The sequence below is a fragment of the Cherax quadricarinatus genome, chromosome 30, assembly GCF_038502225.1.
Source record: "Cherax quadricarinatus isolate ZL_2023a chromosome 30, ASM3850222v1, whole genome shotgun sequence".
NCBI classification, from domain to species: domain Eukaryota; kingdom Metazoa; phylum Arthropoda; class Malacostraca; order Decapoda; family Parastacidae; genus Cherax; species Cherax quadricarinatus.
This window is the reverse complement of record NC_091321.1, coordinates 12096835-12113593: the sequence shown is the minus strand read 5'-3', so window position 1 is coordinate 12113593 and position 16759 is coordinate 12096835. Positions and strand designations below refer to the sequence as shown.

The 16759-nt window shown below is 37.3% G+C and overlaps 1 protein-coding gene across 8 annotated transcripts in view; it reads left to right on the top strand.

Moving 5' to 3' along the window:
- LOC128692637 (RUN domain-containing protein 1) overlaps positions 1–16733 on the top strand; it is a 71690-nt gene extending 54957 nt beyond the window's left edge. For all 8 annotated transcript variants that reach the window (XM_070089900.1, XM_070089899.1, XM_070089903.1 and 5 more), the window contains 4 exons: positions 8350–8508; positions 8815–8960; positions 11667–11761; positions 11958–16733. In XM_070089900.1, the coding sequence (XP_069946001.1) occupies positions 8350–8508; positions 8815–8960; positions 11667–11761; positions 11958–12064 (507 nt within the window). In that variant the 3' untranslated portion in view covers positions 12065–16733. The remainder of the gene's footprint in view (positions 1–8349; positions 8509–8814; positions 8961–11666; positions 11762–11957) is intronic.
- The last annotated feature ends 26 nt before the right edge of the window (positions 16734–16759 follow it).

The following is a 16759-nucleotide window of genomic DNA, read 5'->3' as shown; positions in this document are numbered from 1 at the left end:
TGCTGTTGCTTTACTGCCCCCTTTGTGGAGTGGGGCTATGTCTGTTGTTTTTAGTAACTGAGGGACGACCCCCGTGTCCATGCTCCCTCTCCATAGGATGGAAAAGGCTCGTGATAGGGGCTTCTTGCAGTTCTTGATGAACACAGAGTTCCATGAGTCTGGCCCTGGGGCAGAGTGCATGGGTATGTCATTTATCGCCTGTTCGAAGTCATTTGGCGTCAGGATAACATCGGATAGGCTTGTGTTAATCAAATTTTGTGGCTCTCTCATAAAAAATTAATTTTGATCTTCGACTCTCAGTCTGGTTAGCGGCTTGCTAAAAACTGAGTCATATTGGGACTTGAGTAGCTCACTCATTTCCTTGCTGTCATCTGTGTAGGACCCATCTTGTTTAAGTAGGGGCCCAATACTGGACGTTGTTCTCGATTTTGATTTGGCATAGGAGAAGAAATACTTTGGGTTTCTTTCGATTTCATTTATGGCTTTTAGTTCTTCCCACGATTCCTGACTCCTAAAGGATTCTTTTAGCTTAAGTTCGATGCTTGCTATTTCTCTGACCAGTGTCTCCCTGCGCATTTCAGATATATTGACCTCTTTTAGCCGCTCTGTTATTCTTTTCCGTCGCCTGTAAAGGGAGCGCCTGTCTCTTTCTGTTTTACATCTACTCCTCCTTTTTCTTAGAGGAATAAGCCTTGTGCATACATCGAGTGCCACCGAGTTAATCTGTTCTAGGCATGAGTTTGGGTCTGTGTTGCTTAGTATATCTTCCCAGCTTATATCGGTTAGGACTTGGTTTACTTGGTCCCACTTTATGTTTTTGTTATTGAAGTTGAATTTGGTGAATGCTCCCTCGTGACTAGTCTCATTTTGTCGGTCTGGGGCTCCACGCATACATGTCTGAACCTCAATTATGTTGTGATCTGAGTATATTGTTTTTGATATGGTGACATTTCTTATCAGATCATCATTGTTAGTGAAGATGAGGTCTAGTGTATTCTCCAGTCTAGTAGGCTCTATTATTTGCTGGTTTAAATTGAATTTTGTGCAGAGATTTAAAAGCTCGTGTGAGTGTGAGTTTTCATCAGAGCTGCCTCCTGGTGTTATTACTGCAACAATATTATTTGCTATATTCCTCCATTTTAGGTGCCTTAAGTTGAAATCCCCCAGGAGCAAGATGTTGGGTGCAGGAGCTGGAAGATTTTCCAGACAGTGGTCAATTTTTAACAGCTGTTCCTGGAATTGCTGGGATGTTGCATCCGGAGGCTTGTAGACTACCACAATGACTAGGTTTTGGTTCTCGACCTTTACTGCTAAAACTTCCACTACGTCATTTGAGGCATTAAGCAGTTCTGTGCAAACAAGTGACTCAGCAATGTACAGGCCAACCCCCCCCTTTTGCCTGTTCACTCTGTCACATCTGTATAGGTTGTAACCTGGGATCCATATTTCGTTGTCCAAGTGATCCTTTATGTGGGTCTCAGTGAAAGCCGCGAACATTGCCTTTGCCTCTGCAAGCAGTCCACGGATGAAAGGTATTTTGTTGTTTGTTGCTGGCTTTAGACCCTGTATATTTGCAAAGAAGAATGTTATCGGACTGGTGGTATTGTTGGTACTGGGGGGGGGATTTTTTTTCCGGCATTAGTATCTGTATCTGTTGGTTTGGAGTGGAGGCCATCGACTGTGGTTCCACTCCAGGAATGACTGGATTTGGTGTACGATTTCTGCCATTTCCTGCCAGTTTTTTTTCCTTCCTGGCACTAAAAAACCTCTCCCTCTTGAGTGGCTGTGGCTACCCAGGTTTTCCCATGGCCTGGATGTTTTGTATCTTTTTGTCCCCTTTAGATGGTATGCCTGGCAATTTAAGTTATAGCACAGTCTTTCCTGTACTGAAGAGGTACACATTTCAGGGTGAAAAAGCTTACAGGAAGGGAGTTTGCATTTTCCTGTTGTCATATGGGCATGGCATTTTCTAGGGTGGTCATAGTTGCATGTCCCATCTGTTTTTCCAGATTTCCCATGCCAGCAGATACCAAGTGCATAGTATGTGCACAGGCTTGGTTTCCGTTTGCCTTGGGTTTCTGTGACTGTATTCCCTGTTGGTGCATGTTTCCCTGTCTTATTCCTATCCTCCCTAGCACCAACAATGGAGCTCCCACCAGTTGTTTTTGGTAATTTATCCTCACTATTGCTATTGGAGTCCTCTTGTTTGCTATTTCCTGCAGTATTTCTAGTTTGCAATATTGGTTTTATCTTATCTTTGACTACACTTGTTTCCCTACTATGGCTCCTGTCCCCTATGAGGTCATTTATATGTATTCCTTCCTGCGTATAATTCCCGACTACCTGGACAAAATCTCCAGCTTCACCATTACTGTCTCCCAGGACAGTATCTCCAGCTTCACCATTTCTGTCTCCCAGGACAGCACCTCCAGCTTCACCATTACTGTCTCCCAGGACAGCACTATCAGCCCCACATTTACTGTCTCCCAGGACATCACCTCCAGCCTTACAGTTTGTGACTACATGGCCAGTATCAAGGGCAGTACCATTCAGCCCAGACTTTTTATGTTCCCATCTGTTGTAGAAAGCTTCCAGGTTTTCTATGAAAGCAGCTTTGATGTTATCCTCTTTTAATACCCTTGTGATTTTAGTCCACAGATTTTCCTCATTTGGGCATACCCAAAAACACTTCTCTGTTTTAATACTGCTTGTAGCTAGTTCTGGGATATCTGCACAAGGAGCGTGACACCAATTTCCACAAAAATGACAATTTATCCATGTGGAAGCCCGTTTGTTTGACTGACCACAGACTACACACAGCTTCATAATGATTTGAATGGTTGATTTACTGCAATTCTACTAGCAACCTCTTGAATATTATATTAATAACCTTAAATGAAGCTCTAGCTATTTGTATTTCTGTTTCTAACTCTTTTTGAATAAAATTTCAAAATAAAAAGCAAGAGTAATATCACAGGGGCCTGGAGACATGACTGATGAACAAAGAAAATGTTATTTTAGAGCCAGGAATGTCTGTATTGTTCATTCTGGTCCTTATTTTGAAATTGTCATATTTTTTAATTTTTGTGAAATTGGCCAAATTGCAAATTTCTGACCATGTTATTGGGTAGTTGAAATCGGTAAATGGGCAGTTTCTTGTACTCAATCGATGGAAAAAATGGAGTACTGAAGAAATAGCTATGAGTTTGGTTGACTGGAATAATGGAATTAGCCAAAAATAGGGCTCAAAGTGGGTGAAATCGCCAATTTGTAAATATCGCCGAGGTCGCTAACTTCGCGAGAGCGTAATTCCGTCAGTTTTCCATCAAATTTCATTTTTTTGGTGTCTTTACAATCGGGAAAAGATTCTCTATCATTTCATAAGAAAAAATATTTTTTTTTTTTTTTAAATTTTGCGACACCAGGAGACACCTCAGGATTGGGGGTTGCGACAGTCAAAGGGTTAAGTATGTCACAAGTACAGGTCTCCCTCAACATTCACATTTTCAGCTTTCACGGGCTTCACACATTCGCGAATTCCCAACCGCCAAATTCCCAGCCACCAAATTCCCAGCTGCCAAATCATATTTAAGTTTCCCGCCACCTGCGAGTCCCTACTACCCTCCCTCTGACCCCCGCAACTGGCAGCCAGCCCTCCCACCACTCAGTGTGGTGAGTGTTTTGTTTGTTCATTATTTGCTATTAAACTACAGAATAAATAATGTAAACCCATTCATGACTGCATATTGGAATGGCTATTTAGACAGGTATTGGACGGTGACATCATGTGTTTACTCTTGAACACTGCAAAGAATTAAACATTTCTGCTACAGCTAATAATAACAATAGTAATAATAATAATAATAATAAATGATATAATTGAAGAAGAAAATTGTACTAAAATACGAGGGAGTGGTTGACACATCGTCAGTGTGACTTTGTTTATGCTGGAGTGAACATTAGTCTCCCTGCTCTTCCAAACATTTCACAATAATTCATTGTGTTTGGTGCTTGTAGACTGAGTGTGACTGGAGTGGTAGAGGCAGTGATTGAGGCAATAGTATTTAATAACATACATGTTAATAATAATACATGTTATTAACCCTTTCAGGGTCCGTCCCGTAGATCTACGGCTTTACGTTCAGGGTCCAAACCGTAGATCTACGCCATGAGCTCAGCTCACTCTGATAAACTGTGAGTGGTACATTTGGGCCTAGATATGAGAGAATACATCTTTGTGGTATGTGTGCACCACATAAAACAGATCCTGCAGCACACTGTGTATAATGAGAGAAAAAAAATGAAATCATGATTTTTCGATTAAAACAGCAACTTTGCAGTGTTTTTTCGTATGTTTTTTATAGTTGTATTTGCGATTTCTTGGTCTCATTTGATAGAATGGAAGACATATTACAGAAATAGAGATGATTTTGGTTTTAGCACTGGAAATGGCTTGAAACTGAGCTCAAAGTAGCAGAAATGTTAAATTTTTGCCGATATTCAAGAGTAAACAAACGACCTCACACGTCTAATACACGTCAGCTGGTGGGTCTAATATACATTCACAAATATGGTGATGATATTTATACAATTATTACAGTATGTATTGCATAACAGTAAATCTTCTATTTTTTGGTGTGAATAAAAATTCATTATGTGAATAAAAAATCAAAATGGAATTTATTTGTAAAGCCTCAAAACATAACTAATGAACAGAGGAAATGTTAGTTTAGTGCCAGGAATGCCTACATTGTTCATTCTGGACCCTATTTTGAAATTGGAATATTTTAAACTTTGTGTTAAATTGGCCAAATTAACAATTTCCGATCACTTTATTTTGTAGTTGAAACAGTTGACTTGGCGATTTCTTGTGCTCAATTGATAGAATAGAAGTAATACTAGTGAAATAGCTAAGAATTTGGTTGATTGGAATAATGTAATTGGCCTAAAATGGGAGTCAAAGTCGGCAAAATCGCCGATTCGTAAATATCGCTGACACATCAAAATTTGCGAGAGCATAATTTCGTCAATTTTCCACCAAATTTCGTACTTTTTGTTTTATTACCTTTACAAAAAGATTCTCTATGATTTCATAAGAAAAAATAACAAATTTTTTTTTTTTAAATTCTTGGACACTGGTGCGTGACTCCAGATTTGGGCCTTGGACCCTGAAAGGGTTAATAATATGTACTATTATTATTTATAACATTTTTTTTTTTTTCAACAAGTCGGCCGTCTCCCACCGAGGCAGGGTGACCCAAAAAAGAAAGAAAATCCCCAAAAAGAAAATACAGTGGACCCCCGCATAACGATTACCTCCGAATGCGACCAATTATGTAAGTGTATTTATGTAAGTGCATTTGTACGTGTATGTTTGGGGGTCTGAAATGGACTAATCTACTTCACAATATTCCTTATGGGAACAAATTCGGTCAGTACTGGCACCTGAACATACTTCTGGAGTGAAAAAATATCGTTAACCGGGGGTCCACTGTACATTCATCATTCAACACTTTCACCACATTCACACATTATCACTGCTTTTGCAGAGGTGCTCAGAATACAACAGTTTAGAAGCATATATGTATAAAGATACACAACATATCCCTCCAAACTGCCAATATCCCACACCCCTCCTTTAAAGTGCAGGCATTGTACAGTGGACCCCCGGTTAACGATATTTTTTCACTCCAGAAGTATGTTCAGGTGCCAGTACTTACCGAATTTGTTCCCATAAGGAATATTGTGAAGTAGATTAGTCCATTTCAGACCCCCAAACATACACGTGCAAATGCACTTACATAAATACACTTACATAATTGGTTGCATTCGGAGGTGATCGTTATGCGGGGGTCCACTGTACTTCCTATTTCCAGGATTCAAGTCCGACTATATGAAAATAACCGGTTTCCCTGAATCTCTTCACTAAATATTACCCTGCTCACACTCCAACAGATCGTCAGGTCCCAAGTATCATTCGTCTCCATTCACTCCTATCTAACACGCTCATGCACGCTTGCTGGAAATCCAAGCCCCTCGCCCACAAAACCTCCTTTACCCCCTCTTTCCAACCCTTTCGAGGATGACCCCTACCCCTCCTTCCTTCCCCTATAGATTTATATGCTTTCCATGTCATTCTACTTTGATCCATTCTCTCTAAATGACTAAACCACCTCAACAACCCCTCTTCTGCTCTCTGACTAATGCTTTTATTAACTCCAGTTTGGAGGGATATGTTGTCTATCTTTATATGTGTATGCTTCTAAACTGTTGTATTCTGAGCACCTCTGCAAAAACAGTGATAATGTGCGAGTGTGGTGAAAGTGTTGAATGATGAAAGTATTTTCTTTTTGGGGATTTTCTTTCTTTTTTGGGTCACCCTGCCTCGGTGGGAGACGGCCGACTTGTTAAAAAAAAAAAATGTTAATAATAATACATGTTATTAATAATAACATGTACTATTATTATTTATAACATATATGTTATTAAATACCACTGCCTCAACCGCTGAATTATTGTGAAATGTTTGGAAGAGCAGGGAGACTAATGTTCACTCCAGCATAAACAAAGTCACACTGACGGTGTGTCAACCACTCCCTCGTATTTTTGTACAATTTCCTTCTTCAATTATATCATATTTATTATTATTATTATTACTATTGTTATTATTAGCAATAGCAGAAATGCTCGATTCTTTGCAGTGTTCAAGAGTAAACACATGATGTCACCGTCTAATACCTTTCCTAATAGCCATTCCAATATGCAGTCATGAATGGGTTTACATTATTTATTCTGTAGTTTAATAGCAAATAATGAACAAACAAAACACTCACCACACCGAGTGGTGGGAGGGCTGGCTGCCAGTTGCGGGGGTCGGTGGGAGGGTAGTAGGGACTCGCAGTGGTGGAGTCGGTGGTATTTAATAACATACATGTTATTAACATACATGTTATTAAATAACATACGTTATTAAAACATAACATGTATATATTTAGTACAATTTATGATGTTTTCATGTATTTTATGATTATTCATGGTTCAACAAGTTAAGGAAGCAGTATTGTAATATAATTCCCTACAATATGTTGGGGCACCAAACATTCACGGTTTTTCAACATTCGCGAGGCTCTTGATCCCCTAACCCTCGCAAATGTTGAGGGAGACCTGTATTGTTTTGTTCGTGTTGTTGGGTGTATAAGGGCCACTGAGACATAAGCCATACATAGTGGTGGTGGAGGTGGTAGAGACTAGAGATGGCAGTGTTGTCAGTCGCCCTATATAACTCCAACAACATTGGAGGAGTTAGGGTCGTGCTGTCCTTTTTCTATAGATTAATCACTTAACTTACTCTCTACACTGTTAATGCTACACTTTATTGCTGGCTGGCGCTATAGCCTTTATCAGCTCGTGTTGCTTTAGTATCATACATATCGTAGAATCGCTGAATCGATGTAGAAGGGAAATTCTCCCCTCTCTCTTCCTCCTCCACTTTGGTACTCTACTACGAATTCTTCCTTGAATTCTATAGTCTTTCTCGCCTTCTTCACCAAAGGGCTGGCACTAGTACAATATTTTATGGTGTTTTCGTATATTTTATGATTGTTCATGGTTCAATAGGTTAAGGAAGCAGTATTGTTAGGCTAAGTAAATGCTATTATTGTATTTCCCTACAATATATTTGGGCACCAAACATTCGCGATTTTTCAACATTCACAAGGTTCTTCATCCCCTAACCCTCGCGCATGTGGAGGGAGACCTGTATTTTGGTAAAGAATTGTGGAATAACTGTTTTTTGGAACTTTTAATGACTTTTGCTGTTGCTTTGTAGATCAAATTTTCTGATAAGTCCCAAAATACAATACTGTTATTTGTTCTTTTCAACTAGATAAAGAACAAATCTAAATAAAATATTGATGTTCTTAGCCATAATGCCTGTCACATCTTTTAGTTAAGTTAGAGCCGACATGGTACATGAATGTACTGTAATTACTTTTTGTAATGGAAGTGACCCGACATGAAATAGTCCCGTCATCTCGATTTTGGAACCCCTGTATGCAATCCACTTACATTGTCATTGTTCAGCTCATTCACACTACCTGCACTTGACCCATCCAGAAGCTTCATTTTTTTATGGGGAGTTGTTAAAGTATTCCCAGAATATTCATGCTAATACAGTACATTTCCTTTTACTCTGGCTTGCTTTAGCACTTTAAGTGTTTTCTCAGAACACAGGCCCTCTGAACCCCTCATAATGTAGTTATTATAAATTTATTTAAAAAATTCTAATAACCTAATCAGTCAAGAAAATCATGTAAGGACTTTTAATTTTCCCCCTCTATTATTACACAGGTTGGACAGAGCCAGAGTTTGGTACCATTTCTCTCATGTTTCCCTCAGCAGTCACAGAAACCCACAAAGCTCATGCATGCATGGGACCTCATCCTTAAATATTATCACCTCAAGAAGGGAGACCAGTACAATCGAACACCAGCTAGAAGACTTAGTCAGGTAAGCTAATTTTGTATGTGTATTTGTATATTTATCCTCATTCAAAGTGGTGAGGAATATGAGCTAGCAAAACATGCCATTAAAAATTTTATTTATGCCTTTTAAATGTTAAATACCCACAACCAACAGGTACAGTTTGCTTGAGAATAATGCATATTTTTTCGTTTGAAATTGGTATAATTTAAGCTAAGAAATACTAAGAGAGTGTACTTAAGAATTTGCATGGGAAAAGCCTAAGTATGAAGTATGGATTAAAAATGAATGGTTCCCTAGAGTGCCAATTTTTTTTTCTCTCTCTCTCCTCAGAGTTTCAACTTGGAGATTACTGGAGGATCAGCTATGACTAACAAACAAACTCTATTAGGAGTTATTGGAAGTATAATTTCCTCACATACACCTCTTAAGAGAAGCTATGATTCCCATTTTAAGGCCTTTGTATGTGCTGCTCTTAAGTAGGTGTCATCTTATTATGTTAATTGTATTATGTAGTGGGGGAAAGGGGGGTTGAAGAGGGATGGGATAGTTTTAAAAATGCAGTATTAGAATGTCGGGCAGAAGTTTGTGGTTATAGGAAAGTGGGTGCAGGAGGAAAGAGGAGTGATTGGTGGAAAGATGAAGTAAAGGGTGTGGTAAAAGAGATAAAAGTAGCTTATGAGAGGTTTTTACAAAGCAGAAGTGATATAAGAAGGGCAGAGTATATGGAGAGTAAAAGAAAGGTGAAGAGAGTGGTGAGAGAGTGCAAAAGGAGAGCAAATGATAGTGGGAGATGCATTTTTAAAATATTTTGCTGAAAATAAGAAAAAAAAATTGGAGCGAGATAAAAAAAAGTTAAAGCCTAGGGAATGCATGGATTTGTCAGTTAAAAACAGAGTAAGGGAGTTAGTTGATGGGGAACTGGATGTATTGGGTAGATGGCAGGAATATTTTGAGGAACTTTTAAATGTCAATGAAGAAAGGGAGGCAGTAATTTCATGCACTGGCCAGGGAGGTATAACATCTTTTAGGAGTGAAGAAGAGCAGGATGTGAGTGTGGGGGAGGTGCATGAGGGATTATGCAGAATAAAAGGGAATAAAGCAGCTGGAACTGACGGGATCATGACAGAAATATTAAAAGCAGGGGGATAGTGTTGGAGTGGTTGGTGTTTTTGTTTAATAAATGTATGAAAGAGGGGAAGGTACTTAGGGATTGGCAGAGAGCATGTATAGTTAGTATAGTTAGAGTATACCAGGTAAAGTGTACAGTAGGGTTATTATTGAAAGAATTAGAGGTAAGACAGAGTAGGATTGCAGATGAGCAAGGAGGCTTTAAAGAGGGCAGGGGATGTGTAGATCAAGTGTTTACATTGCAGCATATATGTAAACAGTATTTAGATAAAGGTAGGGAAGTTTTCATTGCATTTATGGATTTAGAAAAGGCATATGATAGTGGATAGGGGAGCAATGTGGCAGATGTTGCAGGTGTATGGAATAGGTAATAAGCTACTAAATGCTGTAAAGAGTTTTTATGAGGGTAGTGAGGCTCATGTTAGGGTGTGTAGGAGAGAGGGAGATTACTTCCCGGTAAAAGTAGGTCTTAGACAGGAATGTGTAATGTCACCATGGTTGTTTAATATATTTATAGATGGGGTTGTAAAAGAAGTAAATGCTAGGGTGTTGGGGACAGGGATGGGATTAAATTATGGGGATTCAAATACAAAATGGGAGTTGACAGTTACTTTTTGCTGATGATACTGTGGTTTTGGGATTCTAAAGAAAAGTTGCAAAAGTTAGTGGATGAGTTTTGGAGGGTGTGTAAAGGAAGAAAGTTGAAAGTAAACATAGATAAGAGTAAGGTGATGAGGATATCAAACAATTTAGTTAAAGAAAAATTGGATGTCACTTTAGAGAGAGGGAGTAAGCAAGAAGTGAATGTTTTCAGATATTTGGGAGTTGACTTGTCAGCGGATGGGTTTATGAAAGATGTGGCTAACCATAGAAGTGACGAAGGAAAAAAGGTGAGTGGTGCGCTGAGGTATCCGTTGAAACAAAAAAACGATATCCATGGAGGCAAAGAAGGGAATGTACGAAAGTATAGTGGTACTAACACACTTGTATGGGTGTAAAGTCTGGGTTATAAATGCTGCAGCGAGGAGGCAGCTGGAGATGTCATGTATAAGGGTAATGTGTGGTGTAAATACTGTATTATGCAGAGAATTCGATGTGTAGAAATTAGGAGGAGGTGTGAAGTTACTAAAAGTATTACAGGGTGGAAGAGGGGTTGTTGAGGTGGTTTTGTCATTTAGAAAGAATGGAACAAGGTAGAATGACTTGGAGAGCGTATAAATCTGTAGGGGAAGGAAGGCGGGGTAGGGGATGCTCTCGAAAAGGTTAGAGGGAGGAGGGGTAAAGAAGGTTTTGTGGGCAAGAGGCTTGAACTTCCAGCAAGCATACATGAGCATGTTAGGAGTGAATGGAGAAGTATGGTTTTTGGGACCTGAGGAGCTGTTGGAGTGTGAGCAGGGTAATATTTTGTGTAGGGATTCAGGGAAACCAGTTAGCTGGACTTGAGTCCTGGAAATGGGAAGTACACTGCCAGCGCTTTAAAGGAGGGGGTTTGAGATACTGGCAGTTTGGAGGGACTTCTAAACTGTCATATCTGAGTGCCACTGCAAAGACAGTGATTATGTATGAGTGATGGTGAAAGTGTTGAATGATAATGAATTTTTTTTTTTTTTTTTTTTTTTTTGGGTCACCCTGCCTCAGTGGGAAATGGCTGATGTGTTAAAAAAAAAAAAAAAGTATTACAGATTTGTTAGATAGGAATGAATGGAGGAATGTGGTTATTTGATGTGCTGTTGGGGTGTGAGCAGGGAAACATTTATAAATTTATTTAGGGAAACTAGTTAGCCAAATTTAGTCCTGGAGGTGCGAAGTACAATGCATGCACTCTAAGGGAGGGGGTGAAGATGATGTAGTCTGGAGTGTCATCAAAACTGATGTCAGCACGCGTCTTATAAGATAGTGATTGAATGAACGACATTGAAAGTTTTTCTATTTTGTCGAGTCACTCTACCTCAGTGGGAGACGGCTGGTGTGTTGAAAACATTAACAGTGCAATACGTAGAAAAAATATGGATAGTGTTAGGAATGATAAATTCTTTTATTTATTTTTTCATCAGTCAGAAGAAGTTGATAATCTGGCTGCGCCTCATCTTCCGGACTCAAGCGTTAACAGAAAACTATTACCAATCTTGGAGCTATGTCAGCAAAACAGGTATAATTAGAAATTTCTATTCTCAGTTTTTCTCTTGCTTTCTCTTGTGCTTAAACACTCAGGCATTCTTTAAACACTTATATTGATTGCTATTATGATTAAATTTAATTCAGATTGAAAATGGTAATTTTATTCTATAAGACTTGTATAATAAGAATATGGCAACATATATTCATTAACCTCATTGGCTTTACAGGTTTTGAAGATGCCTTTCGTTCATTGGAGAGGTTAAATAAATACAATTACAGCCTACCAATGGACCTAGCAGTTCGGCCATTTCAAAACATCAAAGATGCATTCTGAATAGACAATAAGTCATCAGAACAAAGAAAGAAAAGAAATTGCAAGGCTGCATTTTAAAGAATTAATTAAAACTGTCTTCCTCTGGTAAAGATTTAAACATTGTATACTTTGCACATCTTTGGATTGTGCTTTATAAAACATGTAAGAAATTAGTTTTTAGCAGAGTTTACCCTTTGATAACCATTAGTAATCGGTAAATTTTTTTTATTTTCCTCAGCTTTGGCTAGAGCACAAGATTAAAAAAATAATTCTAGTAATCGTTATTCCTCTTATCTGTTCTCAGAAATATTCTGTTTATGTCAAGGTGTCTTTTGGAATATTTTTAATACTCCCCTTGCTACCACGTCTTACAAATGCCCTTTTACCCAGCTAATATCTGAAAAAAAATTTCAAAAAAGCTTATTTTTGGTATACCATTTTCCCATCAGAATAGATGCCTTTTATTATTAAGATAGCACCCATGATGTGGTGTCCTACTAAAAGATCTTTAGAAAGTGATAAAATGCATAGCAAGTAAAATCTTGAATATGTTAGCTGCCAAACATGTTTTAGTGTGTGTTGATATGCCATCAACTGCATGATGAATGTTGACTTTAAGCCCTTGCAGTGTCTGAGGATGATTGGAATACAGTAGTATTAAAAATGTCCCTAAGAAAAAATCAGGTAGAATAAGATTTAGAGATTTTGGTGGCCTTAAATGAGTTTTCCATGAAACATGCTCCAAGTAATACATGGGTTGTCACTTTCTGAATACCAAAAATTGTCTACAATGGATCACTAATAGAAAAAGTGGTTACCATAATTTGAGACCTTCACATGGCAGTCTAGTTTTTTTGCGTTACTGTATTGCAGGGACAGATAAGTATCATCAGTTGTGAAGCCAGCGAATTACTCTATGCACCTGAGTTTTTCTTTCAAAAATAAAACCATGATAATGTGATATACTAGGAGCCTTTATAAGTTTACTCATGGTATAACAGTTCAAATACTAGAGTTGGGGAAAGGGGAACATATATTTCCTTTTCTCAACTATAATGCCCAATATGTGTAATAATTAGTTGTCAGGTATTCTGCGGTGGAAAATCGTTAGGGGCTCCAGCATCATTACAGGTATATTTGCTACTATTTAGATATTTTTAATTCACATTTGGAGCATGTCTTATCCAGAATACCAAAGTAAATATTAAATTGTTTGTTGCAGCCAGTAAAGTTAAAGTATTTAGCTGGATAAAGTGTTAATACAAGTGATAAAACTTTAAAAAAGAAATAGTGTACTATTTATTTTATACTTAATGACACCCAATTCTAAGGTTTTGTACAAACTTAATGAGTTCACAAAGTATAATTATTACCTTAGTGGATGTGTTCAGTATTTTTAAGGAAAGCGAAAGTATTTTAGTCTAAAACATCAATGCCTGTAATACAAACAGTCATCAGTTTGTCAAAGATTCCTCCAATTTGGAAATTACTTTGTACTGTATGTACATTTATTGCAGTAATTAATATTCATATACCTGGATATATGCATTCTTATTTTCATTGATTCATTCATGAATACTGAAAATAGTGAAAGTGGATGAGATTAACGATTAAAGATTAACGAATGATGGTTTTGAGTATAGGGAGAAAACTTTCAGCTAAAAAACATTTTAAAATGTATATTCAGCCATTATGCACTGTGTATTCCAGTAGTCGTTTTCCAAATGCCAAGACAACTGCATACATTTGATGTATGCAAAGTTAATTGTGAATGCTTACAAAATATATAAGGTTAGTGTCCACTAATAAAGCAGTTGTGTGCTGATCTTCATTATATGTAATTATTATATGTGCAGCTGTGAATATATAAATGGTCTTTGTTAAAACAATTACTCAAACCAAATATTTTGGACAAAAAAAAAAATTAATACTCGGAGAAGGAATGCTGTATTAAGTTTTTATATTAATGTCTACTGCCTTTAGAATATTTAAACAGATTTTGATGATAGTGGCATCACAATAATTGAAGAAAGAAAACTAAGAAGCATGTGCATCAGATGCATCCTGGAGGATTCGAGAGATTCTGTTAGCTCCCCACCATTTTCATAGAATCTATTAGAATTATACTTGGCAAATTGTTTGTTTATTTAACTTACTAGTAAACAGTTTAAAACATTGTTAACTACTTCTAAGATTTTAAGAGCTTTTGTTACTTTCAAGTATTTACAGGTTGTGGTGGGCAAGTTAGCACTTTGACTGTCTCCACATAGATTTACATTGATGGTAGTGTTGCTCATGCAGATCTACATTTAAAGCACAGCTTCCTCAGATATGCTGTAAGTGGTAAATTTTGGCCTAGACATGGGAAAATGCAACAGCACAGTATATATCCAACATGCAATGCATGATGGGGAAATGCAAACATCTAACCCTGTGTTTGTTTTAAAATAGCTAGGGTGGTTTTCATGGTGTTATTGGCTGTTTCGTAGTATTGATAGAATGGAAAACATACTAGTGAAATAGACATGAGTTTGACTGATTTCAGACAGGAAGTAACTTGAAATAAGACTGTGGCAGAAATATTTGGTTTTTGGCAATTTTCCTGAGGAAGGGTAAAGCCCTCCTAGCATGCCACATATCCCAGTCTGTTTTGTGGGTCTTTACTAGGTTTTTAATTATTGGGATGGCTTAAGCCGTGACCAGGTTTAGTGCTTTTTTTTTTTTTTTTTTTTTTTTTTTTTATAATTAAACCTTGACCACTCATTCTTGGTTATATTTTATTAATCAGAGGAGCAGTGCTGTATGACCCCCATGGGTTTAGCACTTGCTTTTGATGATAATTGAAGGAATAAGGTAAAACTTTAATTTTTTTTTTTTTTTTTTTTTATGTATTCAAATGGAGGGCATGTTATATACGAGAGGCCTGGGGGGATGTGACTGACCAGAGGAAAGGTTGCTTTAATGGCTTGAATGCCTACAGTGTTTTTGTTAATTTTATGTAAAGCTTGCCAGATTGAGTTCTGTGCACACTGTCAGGTAGTTCTGATAGTTGAATGGGCATCTTCTTGTTTAGTTAATAGAACGGAAGTGTGCTAGTGAAATAGCTAGGAATTGGCTTAAAATAGAACTTGGCAGGTGAAATCACCAATGTGTAAATTGTGCCCAGACCACCAACTTTGCACTTGTGTAATTCCATAAATTTTCTATCAAATTTTGCATTTTTGGTGTCGCTACCTTCAGAAAAAATATTCTCTACCCCTTTTCAGAAGATAAATTTTTCTTTAATTGCAACACTGTTAGCACTTAATTTTGGGGATAGCGAGAGTAAAAGGATTAATGTAAGTTATGGTTAAACATAAATACCACTGAATATATACTACTAGGTTTTAGATTTTAATGTTTTATTAATATGAAGAAATTGATATTTTGACATATTTTTTTTCAGAATGGTGTAATTGATAGTGCTGTAGTGTGTGTCATTGGTATTCTAGTCAAAGAATCCTACCTGGAATCAGGTAGGATTATGATAACTGAAGTAAAACCTGGTAATATTTTTTTAAGTTTTCCCACCAAGGATGGGTGACCCAATGAAGGAAAAGCATTCCCCATCACTGTCCCTAGCTGTCTTTCCAGGAGTGCATGGACATCATAAATCCAATGATTCATAGAAATGCTAATTACCCACACATTTTTCAAATTGCAGGGATTGAACATTCCACATCTAGTTCTAAATCCAGGTAACTAGTTATCTGAACCTCCTCCAGCAGCGCTGTATAGCCCTTGTGGCTTAGCGCTTCTTTTTGATTATAATAATAATGAACCTCCTTCATTGATGTTGCCTCCTACACTTCAACAGCATGTTAGTTATATGGCTGAAACCTTACATGATATCCAAATGATTAAGAACAAATATGATTGATTGCAGAACATATAATAGCATCAAATGTGTAGTCTGTTGTAATGTATTCAATACACCTTGTGTTAAGTAAGATGCCTAAAAGCATTGGTTATACAGAGGAATGAATCTGGAAGGTTTCAGCATTACACCAATACAAACATAAGCAATATAGTATTATAATCTTGGGGTGAGGATAAAATTCCACATACAGTATTACCAGGTTTTTCACTAGTATTATGTAGCAAGATTAAAATTGTATGTGAACTGTGGTACAACATACTACCTGTTAAGTTTTATTCTATTCTTGAAGGCCAGCATGAGGCCAGACTTCTTTATTATGTAATTATTTTTAATATGGTTTAATTCATATTTATAATTTATATGATAACCTTGTCACCTGTAAGCATGTGTGACACAAATAAGGTTTTAGTATGATGGATATTGCAGTTCAATTTTTTTTTCATAAATGGTATTAGGAGTTAGTTGCATCTTTTTATTGCAAAGAAATGTAGTTAGTTACCTGTGCTAACTGTAAATACAGGATAATTCCATCCAAGTTTCCATCAGATATACAGATCATACATGAAGCCTCTGTTGTGTTCATGCCTAGTCTTTCACAAACTTCAGAAGAAAAAAAAAAAATAGTACAGTACCAGAATCATGCCTCGGCAGCTGTTAAACATCAATATTAAGTGGGTAGTAAAGGTTGGCAATTTGCTCATTTCCCCCCACATGTTTGGCATTAAATTATTGTTATTTATTAATAAAAGTTACCAACCTCTGGTTCAGTCATTCATTATTTTCTTTAGCCTATCATT